Source organism: Saimiri boliviensis, chromosome 19 (genome assembly GCF_048565385.1).
Source record: "Saimiri boliviensis isolate mSaiBol1 chromosome 19, mSaiBol1.pri, whole genome shotgun sequence".
In the NCBI taxonomy this organism is placed as follows: Eukaryota; Metazoa; Chordata; class Mammalia; order Primates; family Cebidae; genus Saimiri; species Saimiri boliviensis.
The window spans coordinates 8886381-8910986 of NC_133467.1; the positions used below are offsets into that span (position 1 = coordinate 8886381).

At 35.3% G+C, this 24606-nt stretch overlaps 1 protein-coding gene across 9 annotated transcripts in view; it reads right to left on the minus strand.

Moving 5' to 3' along the window:
• Positions 1 to 24606, minus strand: part of HMCN1 (hemicentin 1) — a 677492-nt gene that overhangs the window by 128981 nt on the left and 523905 nt on the right. For all 9 annotated transcript variants that reach the window (XM_074389731.1, XM_074389733.1, XM_074389732.1 and 6 more), the window contains 8 exons: positions 16940 to 17041; positions 15980 to 16156; positions 15123 to 15274; positions 13833 to 13956; positions 9043 to 9218; positions 5588 to 5684; positions 985 to 1107; positions 85 to 246 (listed from right to left, as the gene is read on the minus strand). In XM_074389731.1, coding sequence (XP_074245832.1) covers positions 85 to 246; positions 985 to 1107; positions 5588 to 5684; positions 9043 to 9218; positions 13833 to 13956; positions 15123 to 15274; positions 15980 to 16156; positions 16940 to 17041 — 1113 coding nt within the window. The remainder of the gene's footprint in view (positions 1 to 84; positions 247 to 984; positions 1108 to 5587; positions 5685 to 9042; positions 9219 to 13832; positions 13957 to 15122; positions 15275 to 15979; positions 16157 to 16939; positions 17042 to 24606) is intronic.

The following is a 24606-nucleotide window of genomic DNA, read 5'->3' on the forward strand; positions in this document are numbered from 1 at the left end:
TTGAACATATTAAATGAGGTAAACGAGAAGGATGAAAAGATTTAAAAGAAAATTGTGCTAAAGCCTGGCTAATCATCAACTTACTGTAAACTTGCAGATTGTATTCTTTCTTTACGGTTCCGGCAACATTCGAAGCCACACATGAATAGAGTCCTGCATCAGATTTTTCAGCAATTGAAATTTGTAATTGCCTGCCCCCAGACAAAATTCTAACTCGCCCCATGGAATCAGTCAGCACTGGGGAGCCTGCAAAGAAGTACAAATGGCAGAATACAAGGCAGAAATTTAAAGCATTTTCTATACATCAATAAGTATGATGCTTGTTTATTTGGTTCAAGCACATAAAAGGCAAATGACAGTGTAAAATAATCCTGCCCTAGTGTGTAAAATGAAGGAGCACTAATATTTAAGTGAACTAAAATTGTAAATGATCTGTCTGCTACTTAGTGGGTTAAAGGGATGTTGATAAATGAATTGAAATCTGGTCAAATGCAGAATTCAATCTTAATGTACGATGAAAACTGTCACAGAGAAAAAAAGTTACTTTTTAATAATATGAACTTTTATATTCAGGAGGTACAAGTGCAGGTTTGTTACATGAATCTGTTGTGTAATGCTGAGGTTTGGGGTATGACTGAACTATCACCCAGGAAGCGTAAAACTTATTTTAAAGAAAATTTTGTTCTTTGAATGGAGGATTCTCAATGTTTATAGCTGCCCTATAATGTATTTGGTTCAAAAATAATCAATTAATGCAGAAAATTATTTTTTTCTAGGGAGGGGTTAATAGTCTTAAAAATTAAAAATTTCAGCTGGGTAGTGTAGAAGTATCACATGTTGCACATTTAATATAAAGCCATTTTGCTGTCTAGCATTTAGTATGCAAATGAAAATTTGTTTAGAATCTGACACATTTGTCAAACAAATTAAATATCCATCTTATATTTTCATTTAATTTTATAAATTTCAAGGATGAAAACTGACCTTTCTTCTTCCAAATGAGATTTGGGGGTGGAATACCACTTGATTCACACAGAAGACTAATAAGATTCCCTTCAATGACTGTAAGTTGAGTCAGTTCATCAGAACCATAAATATTTGGCGGGACTGGAAAAAAAAATATTATTTTTATACTTGTCACATATAGAATTTTCCTAACAGTTTACATGGAGGATAAAAGGTTTCTACTCAAACGACATAAGGAAGCAACTGGGATATAAAGTTGACATCAACGTCATATTAAAAGTCACCTGTCAGATGTAGCATAAATAGCTAATAGACTTCCCATGTACACAGATATAAATTTAATTATCAAAATATTCAGAATGGCATAAAAAGAAGCTACTTTATTATAACTTATAAAATATGTTAGCTAATAGAGCTATTATAAAATGCATATTTGATGCAAGATACTTAGATACCTTGCATCAGAAAGCTAAGGCACCTACCAAATTTAAACTTAGCCCAGTCAGTGTTGCCTAGCTACCTTTGATATCTTGATAGTGAACAGAACTGGAAAAATAAGGCATATAACATATACTAAAGAACAGAGGCAAAGGGCTTCATCTAAAGAAAGGGCACATTACCTGTTTTAGTTTGCACAGTCTGCTTCTTTACTGGCCTAAAGCTTCTCCTGGAACCTTCAAAGTGAATACTGACTACCCATGATTTTCTCAAAGGGGCTGGAGGCTGCAGCTGCTGACTGAACTCTCCGTAAACACACTTCTTTGGCTACAGGACTGTCAGCTGGTAGATGGCTTGTTCTTCTAAGCTCCTGAGAGTTGAGGAGTGGGAGAATCCTCCTCAACCCCCAGTGTGGCTTCCGGTCACTGTTCAACCATCCCAGGTAAAAGCTTCTATTTCTTTGAGGTTCATATAACCAATCTATTTCTCTCTCTCTCTCTCTTAAAGCCTGTCTGTAAACATATCATTCTTCTTTTATTTGCTGAACAGTTTGATCCATGTTCATATACTTTTCATACTAAGTCCTATCACCATTCTATATGAACTCAACATCCACAGGCATAAACAGTTTAAATACTCTGTCTACTCAGTCCCTGATCTACTCATCCCACTCTCCATCAGAGGCCATACCATGGCCCTTCCCATCATCTAGAACACTCCTCCTGTAATTTTATAAATTTAGGTCTCTTTCTGACAACTTCTCTATTCTTTTTGCTCTCTTAATTATTCCCAATTCTCAATTCCTTGGCTTCATTGAATCTCAAGTGCTTTCACCTCTCAGAAGTCCCCCTATCCAGCTGCTATTCTTCTGTTTACTGACTTCTCTGCTCAGCTTAGATTTCACAATCAAGTCAATATTCGCAACTACCTTGTAACTTTGCCCTTCTTATTTGGCAACACTCTTACTGTGGATGAATCCTACAGTTTACTCTGTTGTTACAGATAGCACAGACTGAAAGTTCCAGAAGAAAATGACACAATTGCACAGACTGCCACTACTATAAATTCATGATCTCCATTCTAAACTCTACCCTTCTCTACCTCTATGGCTTCTGTTTATACAAATACGTGAAAATGTATAACTGTAATGGAGACTCTCTCGGAGGTCTAGACTTTTCTATCCAACTAACTACTTGACATCTCGACTTGGATGCCTTAGAAGCATTGTCAAACTTGACTTGTCCACAACTGAACTCAGCCCAGTCAGCTAAGCCACACACATCCATCCTTGACGCCTCATTTCCATACCTCTTCTTCTCATCAACTTAATCATGTTGATTCAATAGATTAAATACATCTGGTTTCTTCTTCTAAAATACAGATCTGAGCAACTCAGTTCTCCTTTAAATCCCTTTCTCACCTTTGGAATCAAATCCATACTTTTTTTTTTTTTTTTTTTTAAGATGGAGTTTCGCTCTTGTTACCCAGGCTGGAGTGCAATGGCGCGATCTCGGCTCACCGCAACCTCCGCCTCCTGGGTTCAGGCAATTCTCCTGCCTCAGCCTCCTGAGTAGCTGGGATTACAGGCACGCGCCACCATGCCCAGCTAATTTTTTGTATTTTTAGTAGAGACGGGGTTTCACCATGTTGACCAGGATGGTCTCGATCTCTCGACCTCGTGATCCACCCGCCTCGGCCTCCCAAAGTGCTGGGATTACAGGCTTGAGCCACCGCGCCCGGCCAAATCCATACTTTTTAAATTGATTTAAGAGGCCTTCAATATGCCTGTTTCTACCTTTCGACCTCGTATCTCCTCTCTCTCCTCGTATTACACTAGGCTCCACAGTGAATGATGTTCAGCTCAGTCAATACAGACAGTATTCTCCAGGACTTTGCATTGCTTTTACTTACCCTCTTCACAGAGTTAATGCCTATTCATTCTGAAGGGCTCAGTTAAATGTGTCTCATATGCTTTTCTACATAACCACCTATGATAGCTCTTAGGAGATTTAATTTTGACTACTTAAAGATATTTCTCCACCAGCCAACTATAAGTTCTGTGAGAACAACATTGTTGCCTTTCTAATTGCTCTATGTCCACACATGGCATAGTGCCCAGAACATGGAGAGCATACCATAAGTATTTTTTTTTTTTGACTGAATCTCTCCTTGGTGTCTCAACTTTCTCCCGTATTGTTAATTCTTATATCCATTGCATTCTGCTTTCCACTACTGCATTGCTTTTTTTTTTTGAGACAGTCTCATTCTGTCTTCCAGGCTGGAGTGCAGTGGCGCAATCTCGGCTCACTGCAACCTCTGCTTCCCAGGTTCAAGTGATTTTCCTGCCTCAGCCTTCTGAGTAGATAGAATTATAGGCACCCACCACCAAGCCTGGCTCATTTTCATATTTTTAGTAGAGACGGGGTTTCACCATGTTGGCCAGGCTAGTCTCAAATTCTTGACCTCAGGTGATCCACCCTCCTCGGCCTCCCAAAGTGCTGGGATTACAGGCGTAAGCCACCACGCTCAGCCTTCATTGCTTTAAAGAGGTACTGGTCTGCCTATTTGTAAAGTATATTTTGTAGTTTATGACTAAACTGACTTCTCTGCAATATGTGGTATTACTCATTCACCCATCCATCCAACTACATCAAACTTACTCATTGTGTTCTTCTGGGAACAACCTTGTTGTTAGTTTCTATGACACATTTTTTACCGGGTTTTCCTCTGACCTCTTAGGCTCTTCCTTCTCTGTTTCTTAACGAGAGTCTCTTTTACTAGTTCTCTTCTTATAAAGTTCCCCTGAGAGTCATCCTATTACTCTTCTGTATGCACTCTTTTTACCTTCTACAAGTGATTTCGTCTGCTACCTATATAGTTATGTCTGCAAGCGTTATGTTTTTAACTCTTCTCTTTCCTAAATGATAGGCTTGTATTTATGGCCGCAGGGAGGGCAGCTTCACGTGGTCCACAGGAACCTCAAATATCACAAATGAAAAAGAAATTTTTCACCTCAGTTTCTAACTGATCATCGCTCCTATTTTTTTTTCTCTTTTTTCCCCCCATTTTTACTTGATAACACTTAGCCTAGAGTCTTGTCCATATTGGGAACTAGATATAAATACTGAATAAATTAAATATTAAGTGAACTAGACATAAATAATAAATACCTTTCCTATTTGAAAGAAATGAGGATGGAAGAGAAGGGGAAATGGAGAGGCAAAATGGGTAAAAAGAGGCAGGAACAGAAGTTAATGACATATAAGTAACATGTAATGAATATAAATTTACCATATAATAACTTTTACTATTTAATAGTAAATTAATCCTTTTACAGGGTGTATAACAGCATTTCTCATAACCTGCCTGAAGCATTTCTTAAAATGATAGTCATTTATGAATAAAGCATTTTACATCAGTGCATGCTTATCAAATTTGAAGAAGTATTTGTTCTCCACTGGAATAAAGTTATTTCATCTAGTTTTCTTATTTAAAAATATGTTTGTGAATAAGCTTTATAAATCAAAGGTAAATTTTAGCTTGTAATCTCAATAATTAAAAAGTTTAAACAAATACAATCAAAATAAAGAGGACTTAAAAGTTATACGTGAGTTTTTTTTAAAGTACGTAAGATACAGGCAGATAGACTAGAAATGGAAATCCTTGTTAGCTGATAGCCACAGCTGAGGCAAAAGTTATGATTATTTATAAGAATTACCTTAATTAGTAATAAATGATAAAAATTCAACTGCAAATAGCTTTTCTTCAGTTATCATAGTAAACCCATTTCCCACCACACAAACACCTGTGTTCTCTCTCTCACATACACAGTTTGCATATATAATTTGGCCTTTTGGCTTATTTTCTTTCCAATGAGGACCCACCACTAGTTCCTAGAGAAGGCCCAATCATGATGAGATGCTGGCTGTGGAAAGCAAAGGGCATGTTACTCAGGCAGATGAGGAGAATCCTTCAACATCAAAGTTGTAAGAGAGCTCATCTAGAGTTGCTCTTGAAGTAGTTACGTGACCTGATACCCAAGGCAGTTCAGCACCATGTAAATGTACTAATTATTGATCATCTACATATTATAATCAATTTTAGTTACATGGATGAATGTCATTTTAAGTGGCACAAAACCCACAGGCTGCATCATTTGCTTTCAAGAGCTGATTACACTTACCCCAAATGTTGACATTGTAGTTTTTTTCAGTTTTTCCAGCAACATTTGTTGCTTCACAAGTGTAACGACCAGTGTCTTGAACCTGAGCAACTTCGATCTGAAAACAAAATCATCCTCTGAAATCACTTTCTAACTTGGGAGTTTCCTATTAATACTATTTTTGATTTTTCATTTTTATTCTGAGGATTGACAAACATGTACAATGTAGAGAGAAGAGCAATATAAATGGCTATATGCCCATGACCCAGTTTCAACACAAGATGCAACCATTTTCATCTACGCCATACCTTATTTTAAACTGGTTTATATTAGGGGTTGAAGGTAACTCAGATAAAAAATAACACACAAGTACAATTTCTGATAAAATCATTTAAGACTTTAAAATATACAATCCTTATACATCCAGGAAATTGTCCAGTAAAATAACAGCCTTACTCTTGAGACCAATAATATTACATATATCTTTCTCCCATGGTGGGTTTGTAAGCTTCTTTAAGCTAAGTATTACATTAGCCTCAATCTCCTGGAAACCAGTTTGGTGTTTGGCAGATGAATGAGCATCAGAAAATATTTTTCATGTATTTATGTATAACATGTATCAATGCTCATTCATCCATTGACCATCTGCAGTTACTACAAATCTTGTACTAGGTACAGTAGGTAGAAGATATAAAGAGATACAATGTCATATATGGTTTCTGATTGAAGTCTGCAATCTACTTGAGAATATAAAGGATGCGAACATAAAAAATAATTTAATAAATAATATATAATATAAGGTAATACAATAGATACAATAAGCAGTATGTGACTTATTGCCAACTAAGTTTGCCATCACTAATTTCTAAAACATTCAATGATCACTGAAGTTAGAGTGATGATCTGAAGTATTTGGCTTAGCAGGGGTGCACAGGAGGCAGTCAATAAACACTAATCAACTGATGTGAACAACAGAGCTGGAACAGAGTAAAAGCACAGATGGAGAACCAGAGAATATCAGACTTGAAAGAGTACGTAAAATACAATCTCCTCATTTTACAGATAAGGAAACTCAATCAATCAAGAGGTCTAAATTGCTCAAAGTCACATAATTAGTGGCAGGCTCACTCAAATCTGGGGTTCCAAGTCCTTAAAGCCAGTATGCACAGGCCTGCATGTCTCATAAAAAGAGTAAGGGAGGGATGAATAGAGAGGAGGAATTAATATTTATTGAGTGCCTACTGTGTGCCAGGCAAAACAAAACGGTAAGATTCTATTACCTGATTTTGTTAAAGACGTGTGTGACTGGTAAGGCATAGGGAAGATACTTTTAACTGACTAATTAGGATTGCATTCCATAAAAGTTTTCATCCCTCTGGTCTTCTCCCTAAGCCCTCAATGGGACAAATTTCTGTACTCACTGAGATTTGCATTCATGCAGTTGACTCCCTGTGTCATTTGGTCAGAGATAAGGTTTGAGAATTTTACCAGATGCTTTCTAGAAAGCTGGGCTCAGCCCTCGAGAACGGGCCATGCTTTTTCCTTCTTTTTTTGTTTTTCTTTTTCTTGACCTGTAGTAGCATCTGGGCCTAATGCTGGCTTTTAAGTCAAAGACTAAATATTTATCTTATCTATGGATGTACCAAACAGTCTTTTATGAAGGAAAGTTACAGTATGAATTTTTGAGAAAGTTTTTTTTTAAATTCTGCAATTTTTAATTTTTGTTCTACAGATGAATTTTTGACTAAGTTTAAACTCATGAATTGTTATGCTATACTAATCTGCAGTAAAACAAAAAAAGGATGATTCTATAAAATTTTTTAGATGATTCTATAAAAAATATTGTGTAGCTCAATTAGCTCACCCCTCTTTCTTTTTGGCAGTGGTTCTAGTCTGTCCTTTCTCGCCCAGCTCTGTTACTATAGAATCATAATTCTCAAGATTGCCATCCTTTGCCTCTAACATACTCCTTCGTACTCCCTCTCACTCACCCCATGCTTCCGTCTTCCTTAGGTAAGCTGCCCAGCTTACTGCCCGTCATCAATTTCTCAAGACTCTCTTTATCAGTAATAACCCTCCTTTAGCAAGAGACTATACAGTGGTTAGTAGCATGGGCTCTGAAGCCATACTCTCCGTGTTCTAATCCAATTTCTGTCTTTCAGTAACTGTGGGCGGATTACTTAGCTGGTCTTTTGTTTTCTCAGTTGGGTTATTATGAGGATTTTTATAAACATTCAGCCGTCTTCTCTCCTCCTGAATCTGAATTCCTTAGGCTGGCTTTCAATGTCACACTTTATTTCATTTAAATCAACCTTTTCAACGTTGTCTCCAAATATTCACTTTTAAAATTCTGTGTTTCAGCCAAACTAGCTGACTTGCTTCCCTTGCCTTTTATCTCACCTACTGTTAAAACACTAAGTATTCCTTCAGGACTAGTCCTGGCAACCAGGGCCTCACCTTTTGCCATTCCCCAAAATGTATTATCTGTATCATCCACTTGGTAATTGACTCAGACTTACAGTACTCGTTGCATTTTTCAACTAAATTGCTACTTAATTTTTTATGTATGACATGAAGTGTGTGAGAGTGTGTGTGTGTGTGTGTGTGTGTGTGTGTGTGTGTGTGTGTGTGTGTTTAGACAGCATCTTGCTCTGTCAACCAGTCTGGGGTGGAGTGGTCTGATCTCAACTCACTGCAATCTCCGCCTCCCAGGTTCAGGCAGTTCTCTTGCCTCAGCCTCCCAAGTAGTTGGGATTATAGGCACATGACACCATGCTGGGCTAAGTTTTATATTTTTAGTAGAGACAGATTTACCATGTTGGCCAGGCTGGTCTTGAACTCCTGACCTCAAGTGATCTGCCTGCCTTGGCCTCCTAAAGTGTTGGGCTCACAGGCGTGAGCCACCATATCTTTTTTGCATCTTTATCCAGAACACCTAAAATGGGCATTTGCTGATTGGCTGGAAGACTGAAGGAGGGGCACACCTTGGATTATTTCTGTAGTATTTTCCTGGAAGCATTCTTTGAGATAGTTTCTGGATATGATGACAAATATTTACATCTCACTGAGCATAAAATTTTAAAATATTACAAACCTCATCGATAAAGAGATTCCTTAGAGGCTGGGTGCAATGGCTCCCACCTCTAATCCCAGCACTTTGGGAGGCCAATCATGAGGTCAGGAGTTTGAGACTAGCCTGACCAACATGGTGAAACCCCATCTCTACTAAAAATACAAAAAAAAATTAGCTGGGTGTGGCGGCGCATGCCTGTAATCCCATCTACTCAGGAGGCTGAGGCAGGAAAATTACTTGAACTTCGGAGGCAGAGGTTACAGTGAGCCGAGATCGTGCCATTGCACTCCAACCTGGGCCACTGAGCAAGACTCTGTCAAAAAAAAAAAAAAAGCGTTCCTAGAATTTTGTAAGAGAAAATTAGTCCAACACAAGACAAAAATAAATGAATGCATACCCTTACCTTTAGCACACTTCCATTTTCAGATATACTGAGGCCTGGTTTCTTCAGCAAGGGGTGGCCATCTTTTAACCAAGTAAGAGTAGGGGGAGGAATAGCATCACTTTGACAAAGTAACTCCACAGCTTGGCTAATGAGGACAGAGACATTCTGTTCTTCTCCCATAATATTTGGTGGAACTAAGTGAAAGATGAGTTTTCTTTCAGGAAAGGCCAGCATACTGTTTATATTAATTAATTAGCAGGACATATAATGAAAACCTTTATTTATTTTTTTAAGATGTATGATCACAAACATTCTAACATACCCTCTTTGCATCCCTTAGTTCGGACAGAATCAAGTACTAATAAATCACTGATTAATGTGTTCCTGTTGAACAACAATACTTCTCACTAACGTTTAATTTAAAAAACTTTCAGAACGGAAAGTTCTCAAGTGCCCAATTAAGAAACTTCTAGAACTAGATGTTACAGCTTAAAGTTTTCAAGGTAATAAATAACTCATGAAATATTTTAGAAACAATAATAAACTAAGGGTGAATACACATTCAATATTTGTAATTTTTGCAAAAGAAATAAATTTCATAGTCACAGAGGCAACGTTAAAAAATAGAGTTGGAGGATATCATCTCACAGAGTGCAAAACATAAAACTGGTGTCAGACCATAGCCTGTGCAAAATAATATGACCAACTGACGGTAAAGCTAGGAGTCTTCAGACTTGCAGTGTAGTGTTCTATTTGGTTTTCCATGGTGCTTTGCCAACTTTCTATGGAGTGAAGACCATGTAGGGTAAGTGACTCAATAAAGAACAAATCAATTCAATGACCAGCTGTACAACATACTCACAATCACATAAGAAGAGGAAATGAGTGGAAATTTTCATGAGATTAAAATTAGGATTCCCTGACAACGTAAGGCTTGTTAGATGCTGAAATGTGTTTCGGAACAGTTTAAGGAATCTCCTTTCCTTGGGTGTTATTAAAGAATAAACAATCGTTTATCTTAGACGGTTTAGGTACAGTCCTGCCAAGAATGAGATGGTGGCATCCATAACTTCTCCAGGACTCTTTCAGTTCTATATATGTACTAATTCAGAAAAGCAAACTAATGATGAAATCAGGCATTTCTTAAAAGGGGCCCCTCCAAAAAAAAAAAAAAGAAAAAACAGCAGGGAATTTCCTTGGCCATTTCTCATGAAATCCCATCACTATTCAGGGCTGTAGAAAATCTGCCATATTTGTAGCAATTTATTTTTTATTACAAGAAAGGTTAAGTTGTATTAAAATGAATCCTAAGGGACTTTGCAAATGTTTTTATAGAAACAAGATTTTTGTGGTTAAAAATATGATTATAGTCTATCAGCCATTGCTTCAGGCTTGATACCCCAGCACGTGGCAAGATAATGAAGGCAAAAGACTTTGACTGCAGTAGTAGTATTGTGGCTCTGTAACCATGAGGTTTCTCTGTTACCATGTCTACTACAGAGGGAAAGGGTATGAACTAAAGATCACTTTCACGTGCTGTTTTGGAGTGCAGGACATACTATGTTAAACTCAAAGAAATGGATGCTAAAGGAAGAAACACACTGCACAATGGCTGAGATTGACCAGCGGAGCATTTGTGCACAGATTCATGGTGTTCCTTCTACTAAATTTAGTAGCACACACACAGACATCTGGCTCTCAATAAGGTTAAAGTAATTTATGTGAAACTGTAAACACTGACATTATTTTTGATGTGTAACACATTCGATAAAAGACACATCATTAGTCTATTTGAGATTAAAAGTGCTATAAAAATAGCAAAGTGAGCACAATTAATGCCACTTTCTTTCTTTTCTTTTCTTTGTTTTCATTTTGTTGTGATGGAGTTTCTCTCTTATTGCCCAGGCTGGAGTACAATGACACGATCTCAGCTCACTGCAACCTCTGCCTCCCGGGTTCAAGCAATTTTTCTGCTTTAGCCTCCTGAGTAGCTGGGATTACAGGGGCTCACCACCATGCTCAGCTATTTCTCGTGTGTGTGTGTGTGTGTGTGTGTGTGTGTGTGTGTGTGTGTAGTAGAGAGAGGGTTTCACCGTGTTGGCCAGGCTGGTCTCGAACTCCTGACCTCAGGTGGTCTACCTGCCTTGGCCTCCCAAAGTGCTGGGATTAAAGGCATGAGTCACCACTCTTGGCCTAATTATTGCCACTGTGTAAAGATGGCATGAAAACAGATTCACCGGTCCTAGCACTCAGGAAACCCTAAATAGAATAGCTGATTTCACAGCTTGGAAATAATTTTAGGTAAAGTTTGGCTTCATTGAATAAAAAAGTACCATTACTATATAAAAATAGGTTTATCTTAGATCATTTGTAGAATTTACAAAGGAGCATAAGCTCATTAAGACTGCAGAAGTGAAAGTCAGAAACAATTCAAAACTTCAGAATGCCAATTCATTTCCAAATATATTTTCCTTCAGTTACTTTTCTTTACAGCTAAGTGAGTTAAATCAAGTTCAAAAGGAAACCATATTTTTTAAATAAGAGAAAAAATGCAAAAACAGCTGAAGCAAATCTAATTACAGCTGAGGATATACGTTACCGAAACATCTTATTTTTTTTCCTGTCCTGTCTCTCATTTCCAGCTTTTTGTTTAGTCTGAGAGGAGAACAAGGGTTCTACCCTTTAGATCCTCAGCTTCCTTAGATGTTATCCCTATTTTGCTTTGTGGTTATGTTGCTTAGGAAGGGATGGACCTGTTTCTCATCCTAAGCACTGTTTGTTAAATTTAATTACCAAAATCAGCATCGCCATAGTTGCCGGGAAGCTGAAGAATGTGTTATCTCCAAGAAAGTTCTCTGAGCTTAAGTTTAAAGAAAAGGTACTACATGAATACAAATCTTTTTAAAACTCAATTCTTTTGTTTCAATATCTCATGGTGTGGCAAAACATATTCTGAATTATACCAGAGAGAAAAAGTTTTTAATGAACTACCCATAATTGTAGGAAAAGCTATTTTGCCTACTATCTACTTCTCCTACTCCACCCTACCAGATCATACCCCGCCAATGTAAACCTGAAGGGGATTCACCTCTGGGAATTAACATTCATTAGGCTCCAATTAGACACACATCACCAAAGTTGCTACTACAAATATAAGAATATAATTTATGGAAATAACATGAATAGTGAAATACAGATTGGAAACTGATTTTAGATTGAAAACCCGTTTTAATTTTACACTTTTTCAGCAGCTTGCTGCATGTGTATTTCAATGGCTAAACACATATACACAATGGCAGACATATCTATCAGCTAGCTACTTGACTTTTACATCAGAGGAAAGATCCTGATTTTCAGCCTAAGGAAGTGGTATAGAAGTATCTTAGCAAATGATAAAGAATAGTGATGCATGTTTCTGTAATTTCTGGAAAATATCAACTCTTTATTATCTCCCAGGTTGACGCTTGACACTAGCCAGTGTAGAAATGTAAGAAGACCACCTCAGACGTCAGTGTTGACTAAAACCCAGTCAATACCAATGTCACCCCTCTACTTCCTTCCTAGTGACTGATGAACTATCGTGTTACATACATACATTGATTGACGAATCAGTCTCAAAGAGTATTTCAGAACAGACTTTCCAGTTCTTCAGAAAGCCTAAAAGTGACCCAGTTCAGGGAAGGAGTTAAAATTCCTGGGGTTGGGCATTATAGACCTGTTACCTCAAAAACCTAAGCAAATCTGAATGCTGGATGTGAATTCACGTCAATTGCAATAGCAACAGAAAAGAAAGAGCACAGAGAACTCTTTCGTAGTGTACCGATGCCAACTAAAACTTTTACTTTCACTAGATATGTATGATATCCATGTTATAACAAGAGGTCTTTTTAATAAAAAATTATATAACAATATATGTTATTTGTGATCATTACATTTGCACTGGCAAACTTTTAAAGAGAAGACAACATGGTCCACATTGTCTGGAGGTAAATTTTTTTTTAAAGGTAATATATTTCAAACAGGAATGAATTATTTAGAAGTGAGGTAGGACTTTAGGAGAAGGCCTGCATTCTGCATTAACAGAAACTCTTCAAGAAGTCATAAAAGAAATAATTTCATTATTCGATGAATTAAGGAATACAATGCAAATAAAGGCACAGAAAAAATCTCTAAAAGAGTTCTGAATGTAAAGGTGTACTGCAATGTGAAGTAATGAGCATAATATATAAATGGAGATCAAGAGGCCCAGTTTTTTTCTGGGGCTCTTCTGTTGTGATGGGATCAGGCATTCCCTTTCGTGAGCATTGTGAGCAGCGTTGAGGGTGGACAATAACTTGAATTTTTCCTAAATTTATATTGAGCTGAACTTTTTGCTTCTTAAGAGCCTTTAATTCACAAACATAATATTGATCACAAAATACGCTGATTATAAATAATTAGAAAGTAATAAAAATCACAGCTTTGAGTAGAATGAACGAAGAAAGCTACTTGAAAAGATACTTGCTTCAGTAAGAAGATTCTCTCTTCTAAAGGGCAGAGCTGCTATCCACAGTCATGGTTTTCAGAGTACTGTATAAAACCAACACCCTACATACTGGATGTGTGCATTTTACTTTCTCAGAACTTTAAGAAAGGAAATCATCCAAGGTCAGATATAAGGCAGAAAGAGAATTTGATTTGAATTGATCCTATGATATCATTCCTAAGGTTCATTGTTCTTTATTGTCAAGTTCCCTTAACTTTCTCAATGATTTTTAGGACCCAAACACATCTACATCAAAGCAGAATTAATTACTCAAATGTCTCACCATACACTCTGAGGTCAACGTGCCTTTGTTTCTCCCCAGCAGCGTTCACTGCCACGCAGGTGAACCTTCCTGTGTCACTGATTTGTGCACTGGTCAGTGCTAGGATTCGACCACCAGAGAGAACCTGTCAATGATAAGAACACTAAATAAAGAATATGTTCCTGAGAATAGTAGGTATAACAGACTTTTTCTCTTATTTTTTTTGAGGCTAATAAGTTGACATTTGCCTTTTAAGAAGATTTTCCGTTGGACATTTTTAAGCAGGCAAACATCATATAATAACCCTTTTCATCTTTTCAGTGGAAGGATGTGAGGCGAGAATTAAATTTGGTAACAACCACTGAAAATAAGTCTTTACATACAGCATCAAATGAAAGTCAAATTTTATCCATACTCACTACAAAGAGATAGAAAGGCGCCAGGGAAGAAACATGAGTGGGAATAAGAGGAGCTAATTCTCTTTCTTATTTTTCTTTGGGTGAATAGGCAAGAAGCTAAAATTAACAACAAAATAGTAGACAAATTAAGTAATAAGCTACGCTGATTATCCTTTTATCCCCTGGGTTCAGCTGTATTTCTAAATTATCGACATTAACTCTGGATCTTCTATGATCCCAAATTTTGAAAACATGAGATTTTCAAGAAAACCTGAAGAAGTAGAATGTTAGGAGAACTATGCTTTCTGTTCTGCAAGAGAAAATTAAATTTCAAATTTAATTAAAATTAAAATTAAAATTTAAATTAGGTATACACACATTTCTGTATTTTTAATTTTGATTCAATATAATGCATTTAAAATTTTTCTAGGACTCCAATTTTATTTATCTTGATATTTTCATTATAATTTTTCTTACTGTATTATTTGATGTTTTTATAAAAGTATATATGCTCTGTATAGTCTCTGATTCATTATTATTTCAAGATATTTAAACCTAAATTCTACCAGAAAATTCCTGTTTGTTGATTAACATTTCTTTGTGTAAAGTATCTACTGTGGCAGCGGCAGAAAGTAGATTGGGGCAGGTTTAAAACAACAAATATCTAAAACAAATGGTCAAAACATAACACCTACAAGTAAGGCAAGGGAACCCTTAGAAACAGTGAGCTTTTAATGAATTGTTTAGGTATCCCAGTTATGTGTCCATGGTGTTTATGGTCGCATATGTGTAATTAAAAAAATAGCATCGGTTAATCCTTGTTCTCTAAATCTCTTCAACAGCTTTACCTGTGTGTACTTCCTGTACTGAATAATCAGGTGGTAAATTCCACCAATGAAATGAATGAAGGTACCTGTATTCCATTAGAAAAACTAGAAACAGGACTCCCATCTTTCAACCAGGTCAGACTTGGGGCAGGAATACCTCTGGCTTCACATTCTAACCTCACCGGATTATTAACCACCACGGCCACCATGTTATTGCTGCCAGAAATTGAAGGGGGTACTGAAAAAAAAAAAAAAAAACAAAAAAAACAAATGAAAGTAAGAAATGTTAACATCACAGAGGTTGTGATCTCAAGTGATGAAAACTACATGTAATGTTTACAGAATTGTGTTCTTATCAGAGGGTTTGTTTGCTTGTTTTTGGTAAGTTCTTTCACATCTCTTATTTAAGATCTAATAACAGCCATCCTGTAAGGTAAATAGAGTAAGTATAATTTGTCTATTTTGCAGATGAGGAAAAAGAGGTTTTGCTAATTTGTTTAAGAAATCAGTTTTTAATGCCAGAGTGGAATTTTAGTTCTTGATTTCTTGTGTGTGTGTGTGTGCATGTATGTGCAGTATACCCCTTCACTGCTTCCACTGTAGTATGTTAATTACCAAATCCTCTAAAAGCATTATTAGAGATAATCACTCAAAAACATGTCATTAACTAATACCTATGATTCTTTTAGAAAGCATTTACAAGCAGGGTTTTTTTTTTTTTGTCATTAGCTAACAGTATCATTGATTATTTCAACAACTCACTGAAAGCAAACTTTAGTCAACAGCATGTGAAAATTGAGCATTTTGATAGGAATCAGGAATAAGCACATTTCGGGTTTTAGAACACTGTGCCCTTACATAAAGACGACAATAACACCCTCTGTTAAATACTTACACTAGAATTTTATAGAAGCACTTAATCGTAAGGTGAAGTAGCACTAACCGTGAACTTGCAGACTGTAAAATAACTCTGTAGCTCCTGCTGAGTTGATGGCCACACATTTATACATGCCAGCATCTGAGATTTGGGCACTTTCGATATCAATGATCTGTCCTCTATTCAAGAAAGTCATGCTGGTGGAACCTGACAGTAGGCGATTATCTTTGTACCATGTAATAACTGAAAGAAGAAGGGGAGAAGATGATCTATGTAAACATTTTTAAAATTATATATACTAAATTGGATCTTAGCTAAGTCACAACTGCTTTATTCTTATACTTATCATTTGAACTTAATCTGATTAAGTAATCATCTCTTTAGCTTTGATTTTTAAGAGAAAGTAATTCTAAGAAAAATACCAAGAGCCAAGTCGGAGAATCTTGAAAACGAATTTAGAGGAAATATATTCTTTACTATCTTTAATATATCAATATTATTTAATAGCAAACTTTCAACCTATCTATTTTTTTGTTGTATGTTTCTTCTCATCTATAGAATTTTGGCTATATGTCTAATCAAACCAAACACTATACACACTATTAGCCTCGAAAAATTTATGTTGTTATTGATTCATATGAATAAGCTACCAGTGATGGGAATATACAAAATAAAGTGGTAGTCTCATCAGAATGACAACTTGATCTAGTTTCGTTAAGATACTTTTAAGTTAAAAAAATTTTCAGCATAAATGGATCTAAACCACCATGTGGGTCTTGTGGCCACGATATTGACAATAAAATGATTAAGGTATTCACATATTTCTACATTGTTTAAATAAATTTTTTCACGCAATTAAAAACAATAAAAATTCAAAAATGTTATCTACCTAATATTCTTTCACCCATGAAATATATTCTATAACCTGTTCTTTAATAGTAATTGGTATATTATGCTCAAAAACAGTTGTGGGTTACTCTCAGAAATCTTAAAATATTAAGTTATAGAGTCCAAAAGTAAACATACTAGGCACAGGATTTCCAGCTGCCTTGCACTCCAGCTGTACAGGGTTGCTCACCACCACAGTTTCATTCAGCATCTTCCCTGAATCTTCCAGACTAGGTGGTTCTGTAAGAGACCCAAACAGATAATTACTTCTTATTAATAGAATTTTTAAGCTGAAATTGTTTGCTCAATTCAAATTATAATTTTTCTTCCTTTCTTATTTTTTTTCACATATATACACTGATCTATTTGGAATAAAAGTATACTATTAAATAGATTGAAGAACAGGATTTTAAAAAAATCTTTAAGTTTTCTGGATCACACATTTCTGTGTCCAGACAGGAAAATCTTTAGAATTAAAGAAAAGTTAAACATTTTTTATAGTACTTAATCTGATTGGTTTGGTGAGTAACTATCTTTGCCAAGAAGTAACTAATCTACTAAATTTGAACTCTTCCAGTGAAGAAGAAATCAACATCTCAAAATATCTTACTTCATCTTTGGACAGTAATTTGGATAGTATCTTTGGACTGTCTTAAACTATTTCAGAAAAATTAGAATAATTTTTGCATGTTTCTTGGCAGGATTTTTCTTTTGATATAAAATTTATACTTAAGTTAGTCACAAAATAAAACAGAAAGGTATATTTTCAACTTTAAGTAACTACTGATAATGCTGATCTGTTGTTATTTAATGTACTTGGAAAGTAGGAATTCATAAAGTCTGAGAAGCATAATATAAAAGAAATAACTTGGAACATTAATGCCAAGTTTTCAACAGTATCTCAAGAAGTGTGAGAGGCATACCAGGATTTAAAAAATTACAGGTGAACTAAAGGTTGTGTCTTGTCTGAAGAAGATATTGTAAATTCGTAACTGAAGTTGATAGAAAAACACACATTTTAAGGATTTGCTGAATTTAACTAATTCAATGCACTAGAGACCCTCAACCCACATACAATCAATAAATCCATCAATCCATTAATCTACCAAAAACAGGAAATGGGGAAAGAAGGACAGAAAACAAGAAAAAATAGTAGAACTAAGTAAAATGGCAGAAATAAAATTAAATATATAAATATGAATGAGTTCATTTCATTGTTTAATCAACAGTTTTCACACTTAAAATAGTGACTTTTTGACACTTTAATACTTATATGGATGATATGGTTTGGCCATGTCCCCACCCAAATCTCATCTTTAATTGTAATTCCCATAATTCCCTCATGTTGTGGGAGAGACCCAGTGGTAGATAAATGAATCATGCAGGCAGTTTCCCCCTTACTGTACTTATGCTAGTGAATAAGTCTCATGAGATCTGATGATTTAGAACCATGAGACTGGCTTGGCTCTCATTCTCTTGCCTGCCCCCATGTGAGATGTGCTTTTTGCCGTCCTCCATGATGAAGGCCTCACCAGCTATCTGAAAATGTGAGTCCATTAAACGTCTTACTTTTGTAAACTACCTGGTCTCAGGTATGTCTTTATCAGGGTAGCATGAAAATGGCCTAATACAATGGGTTACAATGATTTTTTTAATTAAAAAATCTAAGTGGATAAAGAGCACAAATAAAAACCCACAAAAATATTACAATAAGGAGCTGGATGAAGATATACAACAATTTGAGATCAATTTCTGACAACTATACAAAGCAAAAATTATTGAACGTGACAAAGCAATATAATTTACATTAACATGTTACAATTGATGAATAATAATATATAATGACAGTACTTTATGCATTGACCAACAAAGCAAAAATTGTTAAGAAGCAAGAAAAATTAGAAAACTCTAAAAGTGGTGTATTTTAATATGTCCTCCTCAGAACTTGGAATGTAGTGAAACAAAAAATACAATATAAAGAATATGAAATATAAAAGTACCCATCCAGATTGTGTATGCCTATATGTATGTGTGTGTTTGGGGATTTGTAGTTATCAAAGAATATAGATGTTTTTCAAATGACAATGGATTATTTTCAAAATGAAATATTAGCCCACAAAATAACAATTAAAGTATTTTATATTCACAATTTAATGAAACCATAAAATATAAATAAGCAACAAAATTATAAAGCTATTATCTACATGGGAAAAAATCTCATTAAAGATAAAATCAAGATAAGAGTGTAAGTTTAGAAAAACATAAAATGAAACTGATTAATATTAAAACCTATAGGATATGTCACTAAAGCCAAATTAGCATATTTTAAAACTAAGAAATAATGAAAAATAAGTCCTAAGCACTCAACCCAGAATTTAGAAGACCAGTGCAATAAACCAAAAGAGGCTAGAAATAATAAAAATAAAAGCAGAAAACAAACAAAATCAAAAAAGATAATAAACCTCAAAGTTGTTTTTTTAATAAGTCTAAAATAAAGTCTGTTTTCAAAAGTAGATGTCCTTTGGGTCAGATCTCTTTTGTTCTGGGAGTTGTTCCCAAAGACCCTAGAACCATCCTTCACTCTTAAAAATCCTTTTGTATTCATTTAAGTCCATGTAGTAACCCTAACTGTTTGAAATGCCTAGAATGTTTCTGTTTTCTGCACTGAATTCTGATTATAAACACAATATTTAAGGACATAAAACCTCTAAATATGGTTATCTAACTTTTCCAACTGGAAAAGAAAAAAGGAAAAATAAGCAGTCCATGGCACATTCTTTCAAAATAGCTTTTTTAAATACTTGAAGCCTTCTGGACTGAAGTGCTCATTGAAGAATCTGACAGACTATGTAGCTGCTGCAATAAAACACTACGATGGGAATAAGAAATACAAGAGCTATGGAATGGGTTGGTGATTTCTCACTTCACTAGAGAACTTAAAGAGAGAAAGATCGGATGTCAGCAAGAATGCCAGACTAAGGACTCAAAAAACCTACTCCTTCATTAAAGAAACAAAAACAGTGGAAACATTGTCAAAATCAACCTTCTCAGAACTTGGGAAATTAACCAAAGACTTGTGAAATTCCAAAAAGTATTCATTAAAAATAGCTAAATTTCATTAAGAACAGTGAGTTTTGTGGCATTTTAACTGACCTAGCCCTGTCATCCTCTCTCCAGCTCAAACTTGAAAACAAATAGTCCTATCATCACAGTGGAAAAAGCAGCCTAACAGATACTGAAGGAAGTACAACAAGTTTTGAGCTACCCGAAAGTAACACTCTGAGAGAACTGTCATTATTTGACCTGTCTGGCCTTTCCGTGAAAATCCCTATTTGCATGATTTGTCTTTATTTAACCAGACTCAAGGTTCTGTCAGCGCAAACCTTTTCCTCAGGGGGATTTTAACGATTGTGAAAACAGACTTCATAGAACTTATACAGAAAAGTTAGTTTCCTTATACTTCTTTAACAAATTACCTCAAACTTGGTAGCTTAAACAATACAAATTTATCTTATAGTTTTATAGGTCAGAATTTTATAGGTCAGAAGTCCAACATGGCCTGACTGGGTTAATATTAAGGTATGAGCAGAGCTGAATTCCCTTCTGGAGGGTCTAGAGGAGAATCTGTTTCCTTGCCTTTTCCAACTTCTGGAGGCCATTTCCTCCATGTTCAAAGCCAGTAACGGGCAGGGCATGTGAGGATGTGTGGAACATTCTTCTCACATTATGTCACTCTGACATTCTGCTTCCCTTTTCCACATTTCCTTATGATTACATTGGGTTCATCCAGATAATTAGGGATTATCTTCCTATTTTAAGGTCAAGTGATTAACAACCTTAATTGCCCTTTATGAGGTAACCTAACATATTAACAAGTTCAAGGATAAGGATATGAAAATTTGGGAGGATGCCAGTATTCTGCCTACTTACTAATGAATCAAGGCATAACAATGAAAACCAGCAACAAAAACGATGACAATAAAAACCATGAGGAGAGAAGGATATGATTTCTAGAGTTGTCACATTACATTATTTAAAATATCTACTTTTTCAACAAAAAAAAATCACATTCTAAGAAACAAGATAGCATGGCTCATACACAGAAAAAGCAGCAGAATAGAAACTGTCCATCGAGAAACCTAGATACTGGATTTACTAGACAAAAACTTTAAATCAGCTATTTTACATACAACTGGCCCTCTCTATCTGCAGTCAACCACAGATTAGAAAATTTAAAAAATAAAAAAGAACAATACAACAATAAAAATTTATACAAATAAAAAATGTAGTATAACTACCTACTGCATAACATTCACACTGTATTGGGAATTAAGTTATCTAAAGATATTAAACTATACAAGAGGATGTGCTACATACAAATATTATGTAATTTAAAGTTTATCTCATAGTTTTGGAGTACAGGTGGTTTTTGATTACATGGATCAGTTCTTTAGTGGTGATTTCTGAGATCTTAGTATACCCACCACTTGAACAATGTATGCTGTACTGGATATGTTATCTTTTATCCCTCATCCCCCTGTTATACTTCCCCCATGAATCCCCAAAGGCCATTACATCATTCTTCTGCCTTTGCATCCTCGTAACTTAGCTCTCACTTATAAGTGAGAACATACAAGATTTGATTTTCCATTCCTGAGTTGCTTCACTTAGAATAATGGCCTCCAGCTCCAACCAAGTTGCTGCAAAAGACATTATTTCATTCCTTTTATGGCTGAGTAGTATTCCATGATATATATACATGCCACATTTTCTGTATCCATTCATTCGTTGATGGGCACTTAGCTTGGATCCATATCTTTGCAAATGCAAATTGTGCTGCTGTAAATATGCATGTGCATGTGTCTTTTTCATATAATGACTGCTTTTCCTTTAGGTAGATACCCAGTAGTGACATTGCTGGTTCAAATGGCAGTTCTATTTTTGGTACTTGAAGGAATCTCCATACTGTTCTCCATAGTGGTTGTACTAATTTACATTTCCACTAGCAGTGCAAAAGTTCCCTTTCACCGCATCCACACCAACATCTTTTTTTTTTTCTTTTTAATTATGGCCATTGTATTAGTTCCTTCTCATGCTGCTAATAAAGACATATCCAAGACTGGGTAATTTATAAAGGAAAGAAGTTTAATTGACTCACAGTTCAGCATGGCTTGGAGGTCTCAGAAAACTTATAATCATTCTGAAGGGGAAGCAAACACATCCTTCTTCACATGGTGGTAGCAAGGAATAGTGCAGACCAAAGGTAGGGGAAAGCCCCTTATAAGACCATGCAGATCTCATGAGATCAGCAGGTAGGTAACCACCCCATGATTCCATTACCTCCCATTGGGTGCTTCCCATGACATATATATATTACAGGTACTATGATTCAAGATGAGATCTGGGTGGGGACATAGCCAAACCATATCAGCCATTCTTGTAGGAGTAAGGGGGTAGTTTATTGTGGTTTCAACTTACATTTCCCTGATGATGAGTGATGTCAAGCTTTTTTTCACATATTTGTTGGCTACTTGTATATCTTTGATAATTGTCTATTCATATCCTTTGCCAACTTTTTGATGGGATTATTTCTTTTTTCTTGCTGATCTGTTTGAGTTCCTTGTAAATTCTGGATATTGGTCCTTTGCCAGATGCATAGTCTGCTAATACTTACTCCTGCTCTGTGGGTTGTGTTAACTCTGCTGATTATTTATTTTGCTATGCAGAAGGTTTTTAGTTTAATTAGTCCCATTTATTTATTTTTGTTTTTTTGTTGCAACAAACACTATATAAATTTTGTAAGGAACTTGAGCATCAACAAATTTTGGTATGCATGTGAGGTCCTAAAGTCAGTTCCATGTGGATATTGAGGGATGACTGAATGTTTCAAGAATTACAGGAAACCATGTATAAAGAACAAAAGAAAAGTAGCTGAATTATTACTAACTATAGAGTATTAATCAACAGACAGAAATTACTTTTAAAACCCAAATAAAAATTCTAGAATTCAAAAGTGCAACAAAGACTCAACAGCACATTTAGGCTGGAAGAAGGTAAAAATCAACAAATTTGAAGACTGGTCAATTGAGGTGATAATCCAATTTTAGAATAAAAAGAAAAAAGAATAAAGAAAAGTGAATAGAGCTTCTAAGACTTGTAGAAACACCAACAAACATAATGGGGGTACCAGAGGAGGGGAAAAAGAGAAAGGTGCAGAAAGAATGCCTTAAAAGGGAGTAACTGAAATATTCCCAAATTTGAAGAAAAACGTCAATCCATATATCTAAGAAGCTTAAAAAAAAAACTCTTAGACAAACTCAAAGAAATCCCCACCAAGACACCAAAACCAAACTGTTTAAAACCAACAACTGAGAAAGAATCTTGAAAGTATTGAGAGAAGTGACTTATGTACAGAGATCCTCAATACAACCAACAGCCAATTTCTCATAAAAAAACACAAAGACCAGAAGGTAGTAAGATGACAAAGTCAAAGTGCTGAAAGAAAATGACTATCAACCAAGAATTTCATGTCCAGAAAATCTGTCTTTTAAAATTAAAGAAGAAATTAAGATATTTCTAGAAGAACAAGACCCCTGCTCTATGATAAATACTAAAAGGAGTTCTTCAGGTTGAAATGAAACAATAACTCTAATACACACAAAAGAATAAAGTTCACTGGTAGAGGTAACTAAATAGGTAAATATGTAAGATGTAAAAACTGTATATTTTGCTCAGAACTTATTTTTTCTCCTATTGATTTAAAAGATGATAGTATAAAGCAATAATTATAAATCTGTGTCAATGGACACTTTAAAATGTAATTTGCATCATAATAACAGCACAGAAGAGGGGAGAGAGAGCTAATTAGGAACAAAATTTTTATATACTATTGAAATACAAATTTTAATGGAAATTAAATTGATATTAACCCAAATACTATTAAGTATTAATCCAAATACTATTAAATATTAGTAAGATTCTAATTATAATACTCAGGAAAACTGTAGTAAATTAAGATTCCAATTATAATACAGGAAAACTGTAGTAAATTACTACAATCAGAAATGAAAGCAGGGTCATTACTAGCAATCTTACAGAAATAAAAAAAAAACTATAGAGGAAGATTATAAACAATTGCATGCCAACAAATTAGATAACCTAGATTAAAAAAAATCTTAGAAAGATACAAACTACTAAAATTGACTGAATTATACACCCTAAAAGGGTGAATTTTCTAGGATGTGAATTATATCTGTGATCTCTTTGTGAATAACAAGCTCAGAATTTTTAAATTGTACTTTAAGTTCTGGGGTACATGTGCAGAACATGCAGGTTTGTTACACAGGTATACACGTGCCATGATGGTGGACTGCATCCATCACCCCATCATCTACATTAGATATTTCTCCTAATGCTATCCCTCTCCCCATCCCCAGCCCCTTAAAGTCCCTGGTGTATGATGTTTCCCTCACTGTGCCCATGTATTCTTACTGTTCAACTCCCACTTATGAGTTAGAACATACAGTGTTTGGTTTTCTGTTCTTGTGTTAGTTTGCTGACAATGATGGTTTCCAGCTTCATTCATGCCCCTGCAAAGGATGAGAACTAATCTTTTTTTAGGGCTGCATAGTATTTGATGGTGTATATGTGGCACATTTTCTTTATCCAGTCTATCATTGATGGGCATTTGAGTTGGTTCCAAGTCTTTACTGTTGTGAATAGTGCTGCAATAAACATACATGTGCATGTGTCTTTATAGTAGAACGATTTACAATTCTTTGGGTGTATACCCAGTAATGGGATTG